Source organism: Miniopterus schreibersii (assembly GCF_964146895.1).
Source record: "Miniopterus schreibersii genome assembly, chromosome: 2".
In the NCBI taxonomy this organism is placed as follows: Eukaryota; Metazoa; Chordata; class Mammalia; order Chiroptera; family Miniopteridae; genus Miniopterus; species Miniopterus schreibersii.
In genome coordinates, this window is record NC_138102.1 from 120,212,752 (window position 1) to 120,229,789 (window position 17,038).

The window sequence follows — 17,038 nt, forward strand, 5'->3', positions numbered from 1 at the left end:
TTCTTGGGAGGGGGTGTGAAGACTATACTTTTGAAAAAATTTAAGAGTGAATACAGGATGGCTGAATGGATAACAAAACTCTTACAAATGCTATCTACAAGAGACTCACTTCAGGACTGAAAGTAAAGACATAGAAAAAGATATTTCATAAAAATGGAAAGGAAAAAATAAAAAAGCTGGGGTAGCAATACTTATACTAGACAAAATAGACTTTAAAATAAGAGATAAAGAAGGACCCAGCAATTTGCTTCTGGGTATATATCTGAATAAACCAAAACCACCAAATTGAAAAGACATATGCATCCATATGTTCATTGCAGCATTATTTACAATAACCAAGATATAAAAGCAGCTTAAGGGTCCATCAACAGATGAATGGATAAAGAAGAAGTGGTGCATATATACAATAGAATATGATTCAACAATAAAAAAAGAATGAAATCTTTTCATCTGCAATATGGATGGACCTAGAGGGTATTATGCTGAGTGAAATAGGTCAGCAGAGGAAGACAAATACCACATATGAGGAATCTAAAGAACAAAATAAATGAACAAGCAGACCAGAAACAGACTAATAGATACAGAGAACATTTTGATGGTTGTCAGATGGGAGGGGGTTGGGGGAATAGGTGAAAAAGCTGAGGGGATCAGGAAGTCCAAATTGGTAGTTACAGAATGGTCATGGGGATGTCAAGTATAGCGTAGGGAAAAATAGTTAATAATATTGTAATAACTATGTATGATGTTAGATGGGTACTAGATTTATCAGTATGGTCACTTTGTAAGTTATACAAATATCTAATCACTGGGTTGTACACCTGAGACTAATATAATATCGTACTTCAATTATAACTGAAAATAAAACTTTAAAAAAAGAGTGAATGGAAGAAAAGAGTCCTTATCCTAAGACAGGTACCAAGGTCAAGGAAAACGATAATAAATTAATACACTAAGCCTGGGTTTTATCTGTTATCTTATGTATTCCTCACTCTATGCGGTGGCTATATAAGCACTGCTTTAAAAATAAGGGCACCAAGTCTCCAAAAGTTGATTTGTACAAGTTCATAGACCTAGAACAGTGAAGAGCCAGGGCTAGGATCCTGGTCCATTTGAATTTAGAGCCTCAGACATAGGGATGTAAAATATGGCACAGAGGATAGTCAATAACACTGTAATAACCATGTACGGTGTGTCAGATGAGTACTAGACTTACTGGTGATCATTTCATATGTTAAATAAATGTCTAATCATTATGTTGTGTACTTGAAGCTCATATAACATTGTATGTTAACTGTAATTAAAAACTTAAAAAGATTTTTAAAAAGAAAAATCTTTGCTAAAAAATAATCACAATAGGTCACCATTATTTAGTACAGCACTACATGCCAACTAGAGTTCTAAGTTCTTTACATACATTAACCCATAAAATCCTTATTATCAACCTTTGGTTTTAGGGACTCTTATAATCCCTACCTTAGAGAAGAGGAAACTGAAGTTCAGAGATGCCAGGCCAACTTCCCCAGTGTTAAATCATCAGTAAAGGCAAAACCAAGGTTTAAACCCAAGTATTCTGTCTCTTAGGCCCAAGCTCTTAACCACTCTGCTATACAGCCCAGTAAGCGACCAAACCCAGATTTGTATGGTTCCAAAGCTCATGTTCTCTCTACTGTGTTGCAAGTATTGTAGATCATATAGACAGAAGCAAAATTACAAAGAAGCCTCTCTAGAACCTCTTCATTTCAAGAGAAAAATAAGTGTGGGAAACCTGTCACCTAATTCTGAAAGAGCTATGTATCTAATTTAAGATCTTCACAGCGGGAGTAAAGGGTTGAGCTTTTGCCCTTTACCTGAGCATCAGAGAAAACATAACTCAACACCTTTTCACAGAAGAAAGGAGCCAACGTAGGATTAAAATTTCACCCCAGTCTGGAGATGGTGAACAACTTGAGTAATAAGTCCTGGGTGGCCAGAGTGCATTGAGCAGCTAGTAGGGTCAACTTTCATATAGATGCCAGAAACAGAGGAAGGCTGGGACTAGAAATAGAGTAAATAACATATGTGGGAAAGTAACAGCACAATTAGAAGCAGCAGTGATTTGAACGAAATCAGTGGACGCCAACTGCTGAGTAACCATGAGGCAGTGCCTCCAAGCTAGTCCTCCAGCTGAACTCACTGGTCCTAAATCCATTAATCCTTTGTGCGCCCTGGAAGCAGTGCGCAGATGATGTTTTACTGAGTTTACTCTTGAAACCTATATGGTTTTAGGAACCAATGTGACCCCAATAAATTAAATTTAAAAAATCTAGATTTTACAAGTCTGGAGGCTGAGAGGTCCTCACAGGTGAAGAGCTGGCTGGGTGAGGTGAATAAAAACAGTGAAGGGAAATCATTGTTGCCTGTGCTTCCTAATAAAACAAAGGGGGGAAAAAGACTTCCAATGTGACCAGAAGCAAAAACATTGTCCTCTTATTTTATATCTAGAAAATGATTTAATTTATTTAATTTAGTTATTTGATTTCTTCAATAAAATGTACTTTTTCTAATAAGGCAGCTCTGACAAATTTACCTTCCTAAAACTAAAAAGACATAATAATTTGTCAACAACAGCTACTAAAATTACTGTACCTTTCATTGGCAACTGTTCCAACTGCAAGCAAAACCTTAGTAGGATTATTTAGATCATAATGGGAGTTTCCAAACAATTCATTAACAGAATTACCATAATAATATTCACATATGGGAGCATCTTTTGCCTGCTTAATTGCTCAATTAACATTTTTCATATGCTGAAAAAGAATACCAGCATTTAACTAATAATATATGTCCTAAAATGAAATATGATCCAGCCTGACTACCAACACGGCCGGAATTTACTTCACATTCTACTCTAAAGCGTTTCAAGTATTTTGTTTGAGTGCTGGAAAATCTTCCAAGTTATCAGTGCCAGGACCAAGTAGAAAGAGCTCACCAAAATGTAAAAGAAAAGTGCAGTACCTCATCTTTTCCCGTGAGCAAAGTATTTTCCAAAATTACTCCAGTCTCTGAAACTAGCACTTTCACTCGGTACTGGTTAATGATCCCATTTGGCTGTCGTGGTTTCTTCCAAGTAATTCTTATTTGTGTGGCTTCTACTTCTGCAAGCTGTAAGTCAACTACTGCACTTGGAACTAAAAATAAAAATAAGGGGAAAATTTTAAATACATTTTCAAATTTTCAAATATTTTCCAAATTCTTAACTCATGATTAAAATCTGTAAGAAATTCTTCTAGAAAACAGATGACAACAATTTACTAATTTATCAATAATTAAATATCTATAAGACTCTTTAAATACATGGGTATTTAAAGTTAAATTTCTACACATTGTTCTCAAAAATGAAAATAAAAAATGGGATAACATGGAATAATTTCTCCAAATCGAAATGTCATAACATTTGTTTGAACACTTTCATTAATAAAAATAACTTCCCAGAAGAAGCTGTTTCTGGATGATTAATGCACAGTAGAAACCTTGAAAGCTTTATAAAAATTATAACAGCATATCAAAAAATAATATCAAGAAGACTTGGAATACAATGAAATGTAGTTGGTAAATTCAATTAAGCTATCTTTTAATTTATTACATGAGATTGTTTGAAAAGGTATTATCTGCTGATTTTACAAATTAATTACATGAGTCTCAAATTTCAGGCACCCTTACACTTTGCAGTAAAGAAAAACAGGGACAAACTAATAATTGGTTTAAGACAAAGCACCAAATACTTAAACAAATTCTAAATATAAAGTCACCAAGAGTGACATCTAGGAAACCTCCCAGTTCCAAAGGAGTAATGGATCAACAACAAACCTGCCCGGGACTTTTGCCCTTTTTTTTTTTTTTTTTTAATAGCTCAATGTGTGACTATGGATAGCCAATTCCCCCCTCCATCCTCAGTTTCCTGATCTATAAAATGGGTGTAATTATATCATTCCTATTACTATGCAAGGTTCCTATAAGGAACAAATGATTCAAGAGACTTTATAAAATATTGGTTCAAGAAAGAAAAAATATGACATAAAAATATTGTCCCTTATAATCAGGATATGGTAACACATTAAATTCATTTTCCTAAGCTGAAGTATTTCACATTAGTAAAAGATTAGCAAATTTCACTTAGAAGAGAGACACCTTGGGGGTGGGGTATAGTATAATTGGAAAGTGATACTGTTTCCTTTTTAGATAACATAAAGGAATTGAAAATTAATGTCACAACTCCCATAAATATTATTTATAATTAGTGAATAGAATTATGCTTAAATTAACCATGTAGTAAACTGTATGGAGTTTTTATCCAATATAGTAAGAATTTTTTCTTTGTCTCTATGACATAACCATTTTAAAAAGCCATCTAGATATTGTATTACAATAAGTATTTCTAAGTGTTTTTTGAATGGTTAATGGCTTGATGGGTGAATGAGTTATTCTTGCTGAAGAGCATATTATTTGACTACTGCAGTCAAGATTCTAGTGTCCAGTAGGTAAAACCTGTGCTCAAAGCTGGGAGATAAGCACCACATGGCTGTACACCTGTAATTTGCTAATTCTTTGCATCTTTTCTAAAAACATTTTGGTATATCTCTTTATAGAAGATAACTCTTCAGATTGATGTCCCACAGGAATTCTAATCTGAAGAAAAACTTTTAGTCTTTTGAAGGAGGGAGGAAAAGTTCTAGGCTAAGACCCCACAGTCACTCAATCATTCATCTTTCAACAGAGCACTCATCACACGGTCACTGCTCTAGGCTCCTGACAACAGAGGGAGAAATAAGACAGATAAAACATTTTGCACAAGTCACCTCTGGTACCCTTTTTACTTCATTAACATATATTGTCCCCAGAAGCTTATGTTTCTACTGTCATATTTACCAATACCCATTTTTCAAGGGTGGAGACACTTTCCAATTGTCTATGTAGTGTGAAAACAACTCGGCCATTTAATTAGCAAGGCTCCCATTCCACCTTTCTTTCACAATGCATTTGGGAGTTGCTATGTAGACAAAGCCTTAGCCACTATTGCAAAGCATATTCATAGAAGAGATAGGTCATTTTTCTATTTAACTTGAACTCATGTAGAATCTTGACCTAAGAAGCCAATTTAATGACTACATTGATTGGACTAATCAGGCGGCTAAACCCTGCCGCCTAGAAAATAAGTGAGATTTGATGTAACAGTCAGTTCCATTTGATGTAACACATAAATGTAGTGGGATACCCCAAACTACCGAGTACAACAGAAAAATATACATATTTTTCTATCTCTTATTTAGCCAAACTTAAGAATTGTAGCAGTTTCTTCATCTTCTAATTTTTAAGATTTTTTTAATATAACATAGTAAGTATTGCCCCATGATGCTAATGCCTAAAATTATGATTCAAGTAAAAATTAAATGGTTCTATATTACCTTAAAAACATATCCCAAACCTATATAAGAATGACTGTATATCTATCTCTTTTTTTTTCTTGTAAAAGAAGAAAAAGCTTAGGAGATAAAAGAAATGAAGCAGACAGCATTGTGTCTTGTCTTTAGAAAGATATTTGACCTGTTACACCACAAATTCTTATAGGGAAACCAGAGAAGTGTGGATTAGATCAAACTCCTTTAATATTGATACCAAATTAACTAAAGAAAATCAAACACACAAGGCAATTATTCATAGTTCAGCATCAATTTTGAAGATGTTATCTACAGGAACTACCTAAAACTCATTCTCAAGTCAATACATCTATAAATTTTACTAGTAAATGAGAAACAGAGTAGACATATGACTGGTAAAAAAATATTCCAAATGATCTTAAATTTTCAAATAAAAAACTGTTAGAAAAAATAAAATTGAGACAAATGACACTGTGAAAAAGAAAATACATTAAAATAATTTTTACCATTATGGAACAAATCAAATTTCCATTAGAAGTGTATTGTGAAAATAATATATTGAAAAATAAGTCACTGAGAATTCCAAAAAACACAAAGTTGACAGTCTCTCAGTAATTTCCCTACAAAAGGTTTCCAATCATTTGTAGAATGTAGCAAGTTGAAATCCCTGCAGACAAAAGGCTTCAATTCTATAGCCTACTTATGGGGAAGTAAGTATGGCTTTCAATACTTGGTTTATTTTTAAGAAACGATGTTAAAATCCTTACAAGATATGTGACACTAGCCCTGGCTGGTTTGGCTCAGTGGTTAGAGCATTGGCACTTGGACTTAAGGGCCCCAGGTTTGATTTCGGTCAAGGGCACATACCTCGGTTGCAGGCTCCATGCCTGGCCCCGGTTGGCATGCATGCGGGAGGCAACCAATCCATGAGTCCCTCTCACATCGATGTTTCTCTCTCCCTCTCTCTCTCTCCCATCCACCCTCTCTGAAAAGCAATGGAAGAAATATCCTCAGGTGAGGATTTAAAAAAAAAAAGATACATGACACTAGCAACAGAAAATTTATTAGGAGATATTGAAGCAACAAAGTTTACTTAAGATTTTTTAATCCCCATACAAATAATAAGAAAATGCTGTTGCTTATATTACATTCAGCAGCACTGTCTCATTTTGGAATGGGGAACTCTATGGCACTTTGTAACAGTGGAGATTATTAAATGATCGATTATTTTCTAAAAATCATCTCTTTTTCATGCTTATGTAAAAGCCTGTTCAGTAAAATATTAAACAAATGTAGGAATCTTATGAAATGTATAGAAGAACTACTATAACAACATGACATTGATTTTTCTTTGAAATCAAAGTAAACTATGGACCATAAAACATTCTCTATGATAATGAAATCAGCCCCACTGTAATGTAATAGCAGATATTATATTCTATAAGAGGCAAATTCAACATTTTTCTATGAATATCTGGAGATTTGTCAGAACCCCAGTTATTTTATAAGACATTAATTTAAAAGTCTATCCTAATAAATTTTTAAATAGACTATAATCTATTGTTAAATATGGAGAAGAAAATAAATTGAGTAAGCTTAACTGAGTAACCTTAAAATCCATTCTCTGTTGTATTAATAAATGAAAAAAAATCATATCAAGTATAATTGAAAGAACACAGTCCTTATTAGTTATTAGAGTATTCTCATATAGTTTAAAGATTCTTGTATTACAGAGTTTAATTAGTGGGACCAGATTCATTAGCATTGTCAGAAGTAGAAAGCTACATTCACCACATCTTGAGAGTATTCCAGGGAAGCCCTTCCTAAGGTTCAACTATCCCCCAAGAACCCCAGGGAGGAAGGCGGGCATGCAGGGGTAAGAAGCCTGTCATTCCTGCCCTTCCTGGAGTCCACCTGTTGCTAATGGGCATGCCTGAGAGCCAACCGGGTGTGGCCTATTTGAGGAGTAGCTCAAGAAGATACTAAGGTAAAACTCCGGATAAACTGCTTGTTATACAGGGCAAATCGAATCATTTCACAAAATTTGGTGTGAAAAATAACCCATATGAAATATATTGAACAATGTCCTTAAAATTGTACTTATTATTTTGTGAATAAGAACTCAGAAATTAAAAAATGAATGTTTAAATGATATTCAAATAAATAACATGGCACTGTATGTGGCAATGTTTCATCTACCTCTCTATTTTTGTCAAGTGCTGTAGGCCAAGAATGATGACAATAACACAATAGAAACACCAAAATTGGCTTGACTTGAAAGAAGGCAAAAGTTTTAAATTTATTTAATTGTATAACATAAGAATGTAAATTAGTTGGTCAATTAGGTTGGTTGAGAAAATGCTGTTGTGACCAAACTCAAGCACTCTAGTCTGATGAGGGCCAGGTCACCAGGCAGTGCTTGACAGCTATCCATAAATCTGTCTAGCTTTCTTGGAAATGCTTAAGGGCAGTTTTAGGTGGAGACTGGGAAAAATTAAGGTGGAGAAGGCATATAAAGCCAAGACTCTTCTGAAACACAGAGGAAAAAATTTAATAGGAAAAAAATGAGAACATTTTCCTTATGCATATGCATCTCTTTCTCAACCTGTGTATTGAAACTATATACACATTAGCATTTTCATTCGAAAGTGATATAAAGCATAATTTTTATGTACTTTAAACAATAAAATATCATCAAGGTTGAACTGATTTTTGAAGGGGAGATATACAAAATTCTCTACTAGCTGCTGCCCTCTAATGGTCAAATACTTGAATGGATATATCTGATGAATGCATGCCCACTCCTGTGTGTTTGCATGTTCACACATATATGCATTTAATTTATAAAGTACTGTATGTTAGCTATCACACAAACAAAATCCATAAAATTTTTCAAGTGTTAATGTGGTTGCAAAAAATTATTATATTCTTTTCAGCAATTACAATCACTAAATTTAGTAAATTTGTTGTAAGCCAAAAAAATATGCTATAAAATAATATGGTAACATTTTTAAACACTGTATTTCACCTAAAACTGTGACATTTAATAGATACAAATAAAATGTTTCATTAGGAGAAATATTGTTTTAATAATTTCAGTAGATGCTTGTAAGTTTGTATTATACACCCTCTAGGATCCCTTACTTGCTTAAAATACCCTTTTCATTATAAACATATTTTGTTATAGGCATTGGGGATATATACATTCCTCTGAACATTAGTCTGTGAAAAAATATATATTGTAAATCAAATAATGTCAGTTAAACAATGTTAAATGTATTTGTTTGTTTAAGATTTCTTGAGGTTTTGCCAATATTCATTGTGAACCTCTAGCAGGTTTGTTACTGCAAGTAGTATTTCCTAACCATGCTTGACCTTTGGTCTCTCTTATTATGAATCATGTTATGGGTTTAATGTTCTGAGGAATATGGGTTCAGAATGTACTAGGTAGTCATCTAATAAAGAAACAGCATGAATTAAGTAAGCAGAACAGCTTCTAATATAATGTTTAACCAATGTAATAAAATTCACGAGAAGAGCAAAAACATCTCATTAACATACTGCAGGAGATGTTCTTACCTTCTGGGGGAGTGAATACTGAAATATTTGATTTGGGCCCAATCCCTGCACTGGTTTCAGCCGCAACGTAGACATCATACATTGTAAATGGTGTTAGGTTAGTGAATGCAAACTTAAGGTCTTTTGTGCTGTTATCTAAAATCCGACCTGCAAAAAGTAAAAGATACCTGTGGATTATTTCCTCATCAAGCATGTAATCATTCTCACATCTGAGTACAGAGTAAGGACAGCAATTAAAGTGCTAACCTGTGTACTGTTTGCTAATACAATTTTTAAGGTAAATTTATTTTAAACCTTTAGTTTAATAGTGTATTGACATTAATTAAAATAACAGAAATAACATGAAAATCTTCCAGTGTTTAAAATGTCTTTTATTAAATTATAAAGTTCAATTGCCATGTTATTTTTGACATATTTAAAAGAAATACATTAGATTTTACCAGTATAAAAACAGTCACAGTATTTTATACTCGAATTTAGTCAATTAAAGTGCTAAATATTCTCATTTTCACTTACAGAAAAATTTATTTAGAAAATATTTTTAATTTAGCTTCTGAAAAAAATTCCTTAAATAGTCCAGCATCAGAATTCTTTAAATCCTCAACTTTACCAGTGAACAGTTCTTTCACCTTCTTGTTCCAGCTGAAACCTGACTGCCCCATAAGAGGCCCACCTCTGTTCCCCTCAGCCACTCCAATGTTGGTGGTCTGTTTTTCCCCACAGCCCTCACATGTCTAGGTCTTCGGGTATGCTAAGTGTTCTTCTTGCTGCTCATTACCCTGCCATAGACCATTCTAGTTCCCTCCATATAGAGCCCACAGCATTAAATCTCACGTCATAATGACATCCACTAGCCCTCATTGTTGTAGCGACCTTCTAACCCCAGGGTCACTCGTCCTCATTCTGAATAGAGTAGCTACTACTTCATTGTCACTTTGTTCAATGCTAACATCTTAATTTGTGGCAATTTCAATATCCCTAGAAACAATCCTTAAACTACTTTCAGCTCTTTTTAAATAATCTAGTGTTCCACTCTATCTCAATCACTCTCTCATGGTCATAACTTGGTTATTGCCATTACCAATAATTGCAAATCCCCCATAATCTCAATTTCATTCAACTCTCTCTGACCATTCTCCTGTTCACTTACTCAAGAACCCTGAACCAACAATTCTTTGAGTCCACTGGGACCTCCAATCCATTGACATTACCACCTCTTCTACTTTATTTTGTTTGGTCCCTCACTACTTGATTTCCTCAATGTCACTGTCAATTATAATCACTGCCTTACATAAGCCTTGCATTCCCTTACCCTTCTCTTGTTGAAGGGAGCTGGAGGAAAACACAAAGTCACTCTGAATGATGTCACTTTATTCATTACCACATCTCCAATGAGCCCTTAATGGTGCTTAGCACCTTACTCAGTTCCCAGTCTAATCACCCTCAGCTCTTCCAGGTGATTATTTTATGCTTTCTATTCCCTCCTCAGACTTCAGACCTCTTTCTGCTCCATCATCACTCCCAGTTGATAGTCTTGCTTCTCATTCCATTAAAAGAATTAATCAGAAAAGATCTGCCATAGGCTCCCACCAAAAATATTAAGTATTTAATAGCCTCTGTACCAAAATACTCTGCCTTAGTCTGTCACTATGGGCAAACGATGTGTATTCTTATCTCAAACCAATCCTTACATTTAAGCAAAATATCTCTGCCTACACAGAGACATCTTTAAAGTAATTCTTGCCTTTTTTATATCATTAATTTTTCCTTTCTTACTTCATTCACATCAGCCAACAAACAAGCATTATTTGTTCCTTCTGAAAATAAACCTGTTAACTCTGCTTACCCCCAACCCCACTCTCTGACTCCTTTCATTGCTTCACTTTGTAGCAAAACTCAAGAGTTGTCTGTTACCCACTGCTCCCACTTTCTCTCCCACTTCTCTCAAATCCATCCCAATCAGGCATTTACCCCGTACTTCATCATAACTGCTCTTGTCAAGATCGTTAATGACTTCCATGTTGTTAAATGTAATAGTTACTAAATGCATCTTACTTGATTTATCAGTCTTACAGATGAGAGATTACCTTGTCAATGTTTTGCAAAATAATACCAGATAGAAAAAGTGTATGAAGTTTGTTTCTGTGTATGCAGGAGGGAGAGAGGGTTGGAAGGAGAAGAAAGACTACCGTTTTTTTAAAAAAACAGCAAATATTTCAGAATTTTAAGAGCATAGGTACTTACGGATGAAAAATAAAGGTTACTCATATGATTCATTAGATTCATAACAGTTTCAAAATGAATAATTTGGAACTCTCCATTTTTTCATTCTTCCAAATAAATGATAATATGTGAGTTTATGTTATTTCAGTATTATTTGAATTTAATTTCTTTTGTAGAACCATGAGATCTCAGATTAGGAAACATTTTTTTAAGTTTTACTTAATTAACTGGCAATAACTTAGTATCTGAACCCCTCAAAATATCTCTGACAAGTGGATGTTCAAGTTTTCCTTGCTCATTAAGATGGAGAACTTGACACCTCATAAAGCTGCCCATATTATTTTCATAGAGCTCTAATTATTAGAAATAGCTTCCTCTTCTAAGCAGAAATCTGATTTAGTATAACCTGAGTCAATTTTTCTTCATAAATATATTTGTCATCAGAATAAGTTCCTCTTGTTCAAATATTTGAAGACATATATCTCCTCTAACGCGTCTCCCTATAAGGGGTTATCACTAGCTCTTTCAGCTCTTCCTCATCAAATATGGAACACGGATAGTGTTTTGCCATCCTTATATTTAATTTATGGTTTAAAAAAAAAAGTTCAAATAGCTTCACTTTCTTTATTACTTTTCAATTATTTGCTTCAGTTACAGGGTCTTTTAAAAAGGACTTTGATACTTTAAAAAATTTGACACCAGTAACATATTTTATATAATTCTTACTCTAAAAGATAAACACAAAACCAATTAAGACTTACCTGATGGTCCATATAATTCAACTCTATAACTAAATTTCCCTGTCACTGTCGTCGGTGGGTCACATGAAATTGAAAAGGACTTTCCTGTAATGTTGCCTGTTATACAGTTCTGTGGTGGCCCCTCAGGCACTAAAATAACCATATGGGGAAAATGAATAAATACCAGAACAGATATATATTTAAAATATTTAATTACCTTATTAAATATACATAATAAAACATAAAGTCAGAAGCAAAATAAAATATCACAATTACAGCAAAGGGTTTTCTTAACTTAGAAAAAGGGTAAATAGAATAAATTGAAGGATTTGAATAGGACATGCAGGATCAGAAGATGAACTTATTTGCAACAATTACTAGTTTTATTTAATGCTGTATATAAGTTTTATTCCTTTATAGTTCAGTGTAGAGTTACACTGTCCTGAAACATTTACACATACATATATATACTGCATTCAACAGGCCTGGGTATCTGGCTTGATAAACATTCACCCCCTGGTGGACACAGGTAAAAGGGTCAAGGAGATAGCTCAGCCTTCAGAATCTATTGGCAAGGATCTTTACCTTTCGTATCAATATTTTTATTTGGTTCTGAGAGGAAATTTATAAGCTATAATTACAGGGTACTAATGTAACATTGGCAACACATAAAAATAATAATTTAAAATAGTAAGTTTTCATAGATGTGTCTCTACCTTTATCCATTCTTTTAGTTGAAATAAAAAATTTCAAATTTTTTTTCCAAAACAAATTTCTTGTCTACTAAATCTTACTTTGTGGGACTCTCATGAAATTTTTTTTTATTCTATAAGTAAGGAGTATAGAAGAAAATGCTATGACTCAAAGATGGTTATTTAAATCAAGGAAAACTTAAAGTTTAAATGTAATGAAATGATAAAACTAAAACCTATGTCACCAGAAAAAAAAAAAATATTATGCTTTAGTGAAATTACCCTACCAGTACTAATTTCCAGTAACCTCAAATATTACCAATCACAGCTGAATGCCTGATACTATATATTTAGTATGGCATTATGTCAGTATCTACATAAATTTACATATATATCCATAATACTATAATTAAATATATATTCTCATGCCTAGAAATTGTATGCACTTTTTTTTTTAATCCTCACGTGAGGATATTTTTTCGATTGCTTTTCAGAGAGAGTGGAAGGGAGAGAGAGAAAGAGAAACATCGATGTGAGAGAGACACATCTATTGGTTGCCTCCCGCATTCGCCCCAACTGGGACAGGGATCGAGCCTACAACTGAGGTATCTGCCCGTGGCTGGAATCAAACCCGGGACCCTTCAGTCCACGGCCAATGCTGCAAACACTGAGCCAAACTGGCTAAGGCAGTATGTACTTTTTGAATTTAGTAGTAATAATATCTAATTATAGTCATTAAGTCCTAACACCACTGCCATAAGGAACATACTGTTACAGTCTCCAATTTTCACATGAGGGAACAGCAGGGCAAAGAGGATACTACCGGGTATATTTTTTAACTACTGTTTTATCTGACACTGAAATGCTGATCACATGATATTCTGCTACTGCAGGTGTTATCCTCATATTTGGTGACAGCAGTATCAGTGAGAGAAGGGTACAGGTGATTATAGAAGGTGTAAAAGGGAAGAGATGATTGCGAGTAATTGCTGAGATCACAGAATAATAAACGATGGTCTTCGAATCACAGTCATTAACTCAAGGATCCTTTCAAATCTTTCTCCTTCCAGATGCTTATGTTATAAAAGAGCATTGAAACTGAAAATGCTCCAGGTGAGATGCCTATTATCTGTTATTAGCAGGGAAAAGTTATTGAAAGGGAGGAAATATTTTAACAAAAAGATCTGTATCCAAAAATGAAAGACCATTCTATAGGTAATTTAACCCCCCCCCCCGGCCCCCCAACACACACACACAGAGAAACCATACCTGATTCTGGTGTTCTGACTATTGTGCTATCAATATAACCTGCTTCCGTTGTAACAGCAGAAACTTCAAAAAGATACGTTGTATAAGGTCTCAAATGTGTCACTACAAAACTGATAGGCTCTCTCCACACAGAGCTCATTTTACTCCGCGCCAGCGTGCCCCATGAGTATGTGGGACGGGAGGGAGGTGTGCCTCTGCTGGGGACCGGGGCAGGGCTGGTCGTGCTCCACAAAAAGGATTCATTATTCTCCTAGTGGAAAAAATAAATATCAAAGAAATGTGTGTTATCTCTTTGTAGACATGAGAAGTATATTTCTTTTTCCTTTATATTATAAATAGTATTCTTAAATTTGTGATACATGTATGATTGGTAAAGATTGTAACAAATTAACCCATTCGAGCACTGAAAAGTTTGCTAGAATTATACCCATTTATGTCTACAGTTTTAGAACATAAGATATAAGATATATATACGCATATATATTGCAGTCTTTATACCTTAATATTTCTTAGGAATAGGATTTCATGTGGCTTAGAATAAAGGTAAAACTATAGCAAAATCATTAGTAAGAATTTTTAAATTCATGTTAAAGGTGTAAGAGCCAAAGAGATGATATTTTTCCCTGTTTGTGAAATTTCAACAGTAGGTCACTTACTGTTACTATCATTTTTTTCTCATAAGCACTCAAAAGATAAAGCATGTGTTGTGTATGTGCATGTGTGTGTGTTTGTGTGTGTGTATTAGAATGTATCCTAATTCTAAAAAGAAGAATTTGAAACTTGTAAAACTTTGAGTATTTAAAACAAACAAAATTGTGTTTGACTGTTTCTCCATCAATATTATGACAAAGATCAACAAAATTATTTTTGGAAGAGCATTATTACAGTACTTCCAGGGAACCTCCTATCGATGACTTGAGAAACAAATTCGTCACCAAAGATAGGCACAACAAAAATCTACTTCCACAACCTTAGCCTTGATGACTCCCCTACCAACCCTTCCTGTCACATCTGTTTTCTAGTGATAGCCTGTACTTTCTTACTTCAGAGCTTTATAAAGTATCCTTCACCCAAAATGTGCTCTTCAGTTTCCTTACTCCAAGGCCTATCACAAATGCTATTCCCATCTCGAAGTCTTTCCCGAGCTCCCCAAGCGATTCTGGTATCTTACTCTTGAATTCTCAAACCTTTTCTCTTATTCCACCTTGAATAGAGCCAATTGCGTGTAACATGATACAATAACCTACTACTAAGTATAGGTAACCAAATAGCTATTCTTTGGCAAAATATATAGTATCCAGACACCAAAAACTTCAAGATACAAGTTTACTTAAGATTCTTGAGACACAGAAAGTGTTCCATGATCCTTACATTACATTCTGGCAATTTCCCAGTCAAAATGTCCTCTACTCTGATTGAGACGTCTTTCACCACGATCCCACTTCTGGCATGTTTGACACTAATCTTGAAACTGGTAATTTTGCCATTTGGTTGCCGAGGTAAGTACCAAATCAGGTTTACTGCTGAATAGTTAAAGGCCTCAACCGTGAGGTTCACCACTTTTCCTGGAGCTGAGGAAGTGAGAGAGAATAAAAGGGAGGGAAAGGTACTGTTATAAAATTTAGTTTGCTATTTATACAATTTTGGGATATTACATTTCCCATGTTATATAAAATTAAATATACAATACATTGGAAGAAAATCTACTTGGGTAAGATGTTTTGAAATATATTTAATTAACTTTTGCCTAAAATAACTGGGAATTAGGTCCATAAAGTCCGGTTAAGAGGCAAATAAGCTTTACTCCAGGATTATTTGATCAACACATTCACTGACAAACTATTTCAAATATGTCTGAAAAATTCAATTAATAATTGTTTGTGAATATATAAAACAATTTTTAAGTGAATCTCTTCTTGAAATATTTTGGAATTATATAGGTTGCTTAGATAATGAAGAAGTGGTAGACTGAAACAAATATCCAACTGTTTGCACCAAAAAAACATTTCTAGACTATATCTAAATAAAGTGGATACCACCCAATTGGTTGTGGTAATTACATTTTTAGTTTCATACACCCTAAAATTAGCTTTCATCAGAATTCATGATACTTTGTTATCAGATATTCATAATCTGCAATAATAATCATCTGTACGCTATTTTAATTGGGATAAGGCAAACATAAGGACAAATGAAAGAAAATTATGCCCATTAATTTCAAGGCAAATTATGCAAACCTGACAAAGTAGAGTAAATAATCAAGATCCTTCAAAATATTGATTAAAGATGACAAGTAACTATTGAAAGAAATAAAAACAAATCAAGATGTTTGGAGTAAAATATTATAAGTGATAGTAGAGGTGCCTAATATTAGGATACCAAATAACAGAATTTAGGTTCACGTTGTAGAGAGGAATGCCAAAATATGATCTGCAAATGAAAGCCACATAAATTATAAGAAAGGTTGGTCTTGGGAGAGAGTGCTGTATGTGAATGACAGAAACGAAGGACTTAAGGACAACTGCATTTTAACAGAAAATAAAATAAATCAATTTAGGGGATAATTAATCATTAATAAAGGGATACTGATCAATGTAATTAATTAAAGCTTAAGAAAAATAATGACAATATAATTACTTTCTGATACTAAAGATTTAACACTTGTACTTATTTGGCGTGAATAAAATACAATGTTGCAAAAGGCAAAGGTTGTTAAATATAGGATGCTATGGATTTATAAGAATTAAAATTTATGAATCTTTTTAAAAATTGAATGTAATTGACATAACTGTGTGTAAATTTAAGGTTTACATTGTGTTAATTTGATGTATTTATATATTGTATTATGATTATCACCAGTGACAGCACCTCTATCACATTAGACAATTATTGTCTATATTCATTATACTCTGCATGAGATTGTTTTTTTAAAAATTTATTATTGTTGTTCTTAATCTCCACCCAATATTTTTCCCATTGCTTTTCAGAGAGAGTGGAAGGGAGGGTGGAGAGAGAGGTGTATATATATATATATATATATATATATATATATCAATGACACATTTCCAAATGGGCCTTAACAGTCATAGGGGACTACTCAAGTGTAGAGAAATTTAAATTT

At 33.7% G+C, this 17,038-nt stretch overlaps 1 protein-coding gene across 1 annotated transcript in view; it reads right to left on the reverse strand.

The window, feature by feature from the left end:
* Positions 1–17,038, reverse strand: part of PTPRQ (protein tyrosine phosphatase receptor type Q) — a 238,901-nt gene that overhangs the window by 167,171 nt on the left and 54,692 nt on the right. The window contains exons 23-27 of the mRNA XM_081127762.1: positions 15,289–15,488; positions 13,918–14,167; positions 11,978–12,106; positions 8,994–9,140; positions 2,995–3,167 (exon numbers count right to left, since the gene is read on the reverse strand). Of these exons, the coding sequence (XP_080983888.1) occupies positions 2,995–3,167; positions 8,994–9,140; positions 11,978–12,106; positions 13,918–14,167; positions 15,289–15,488 (899 nt within the window). The remainder of the gene's footprint in view (positions 1–2,994; positions 3,168–8,993; positions 9,141–11,977; positions 12,107–13,917; positions 14,168–15,288; positions 15,489–17,038) is intronic.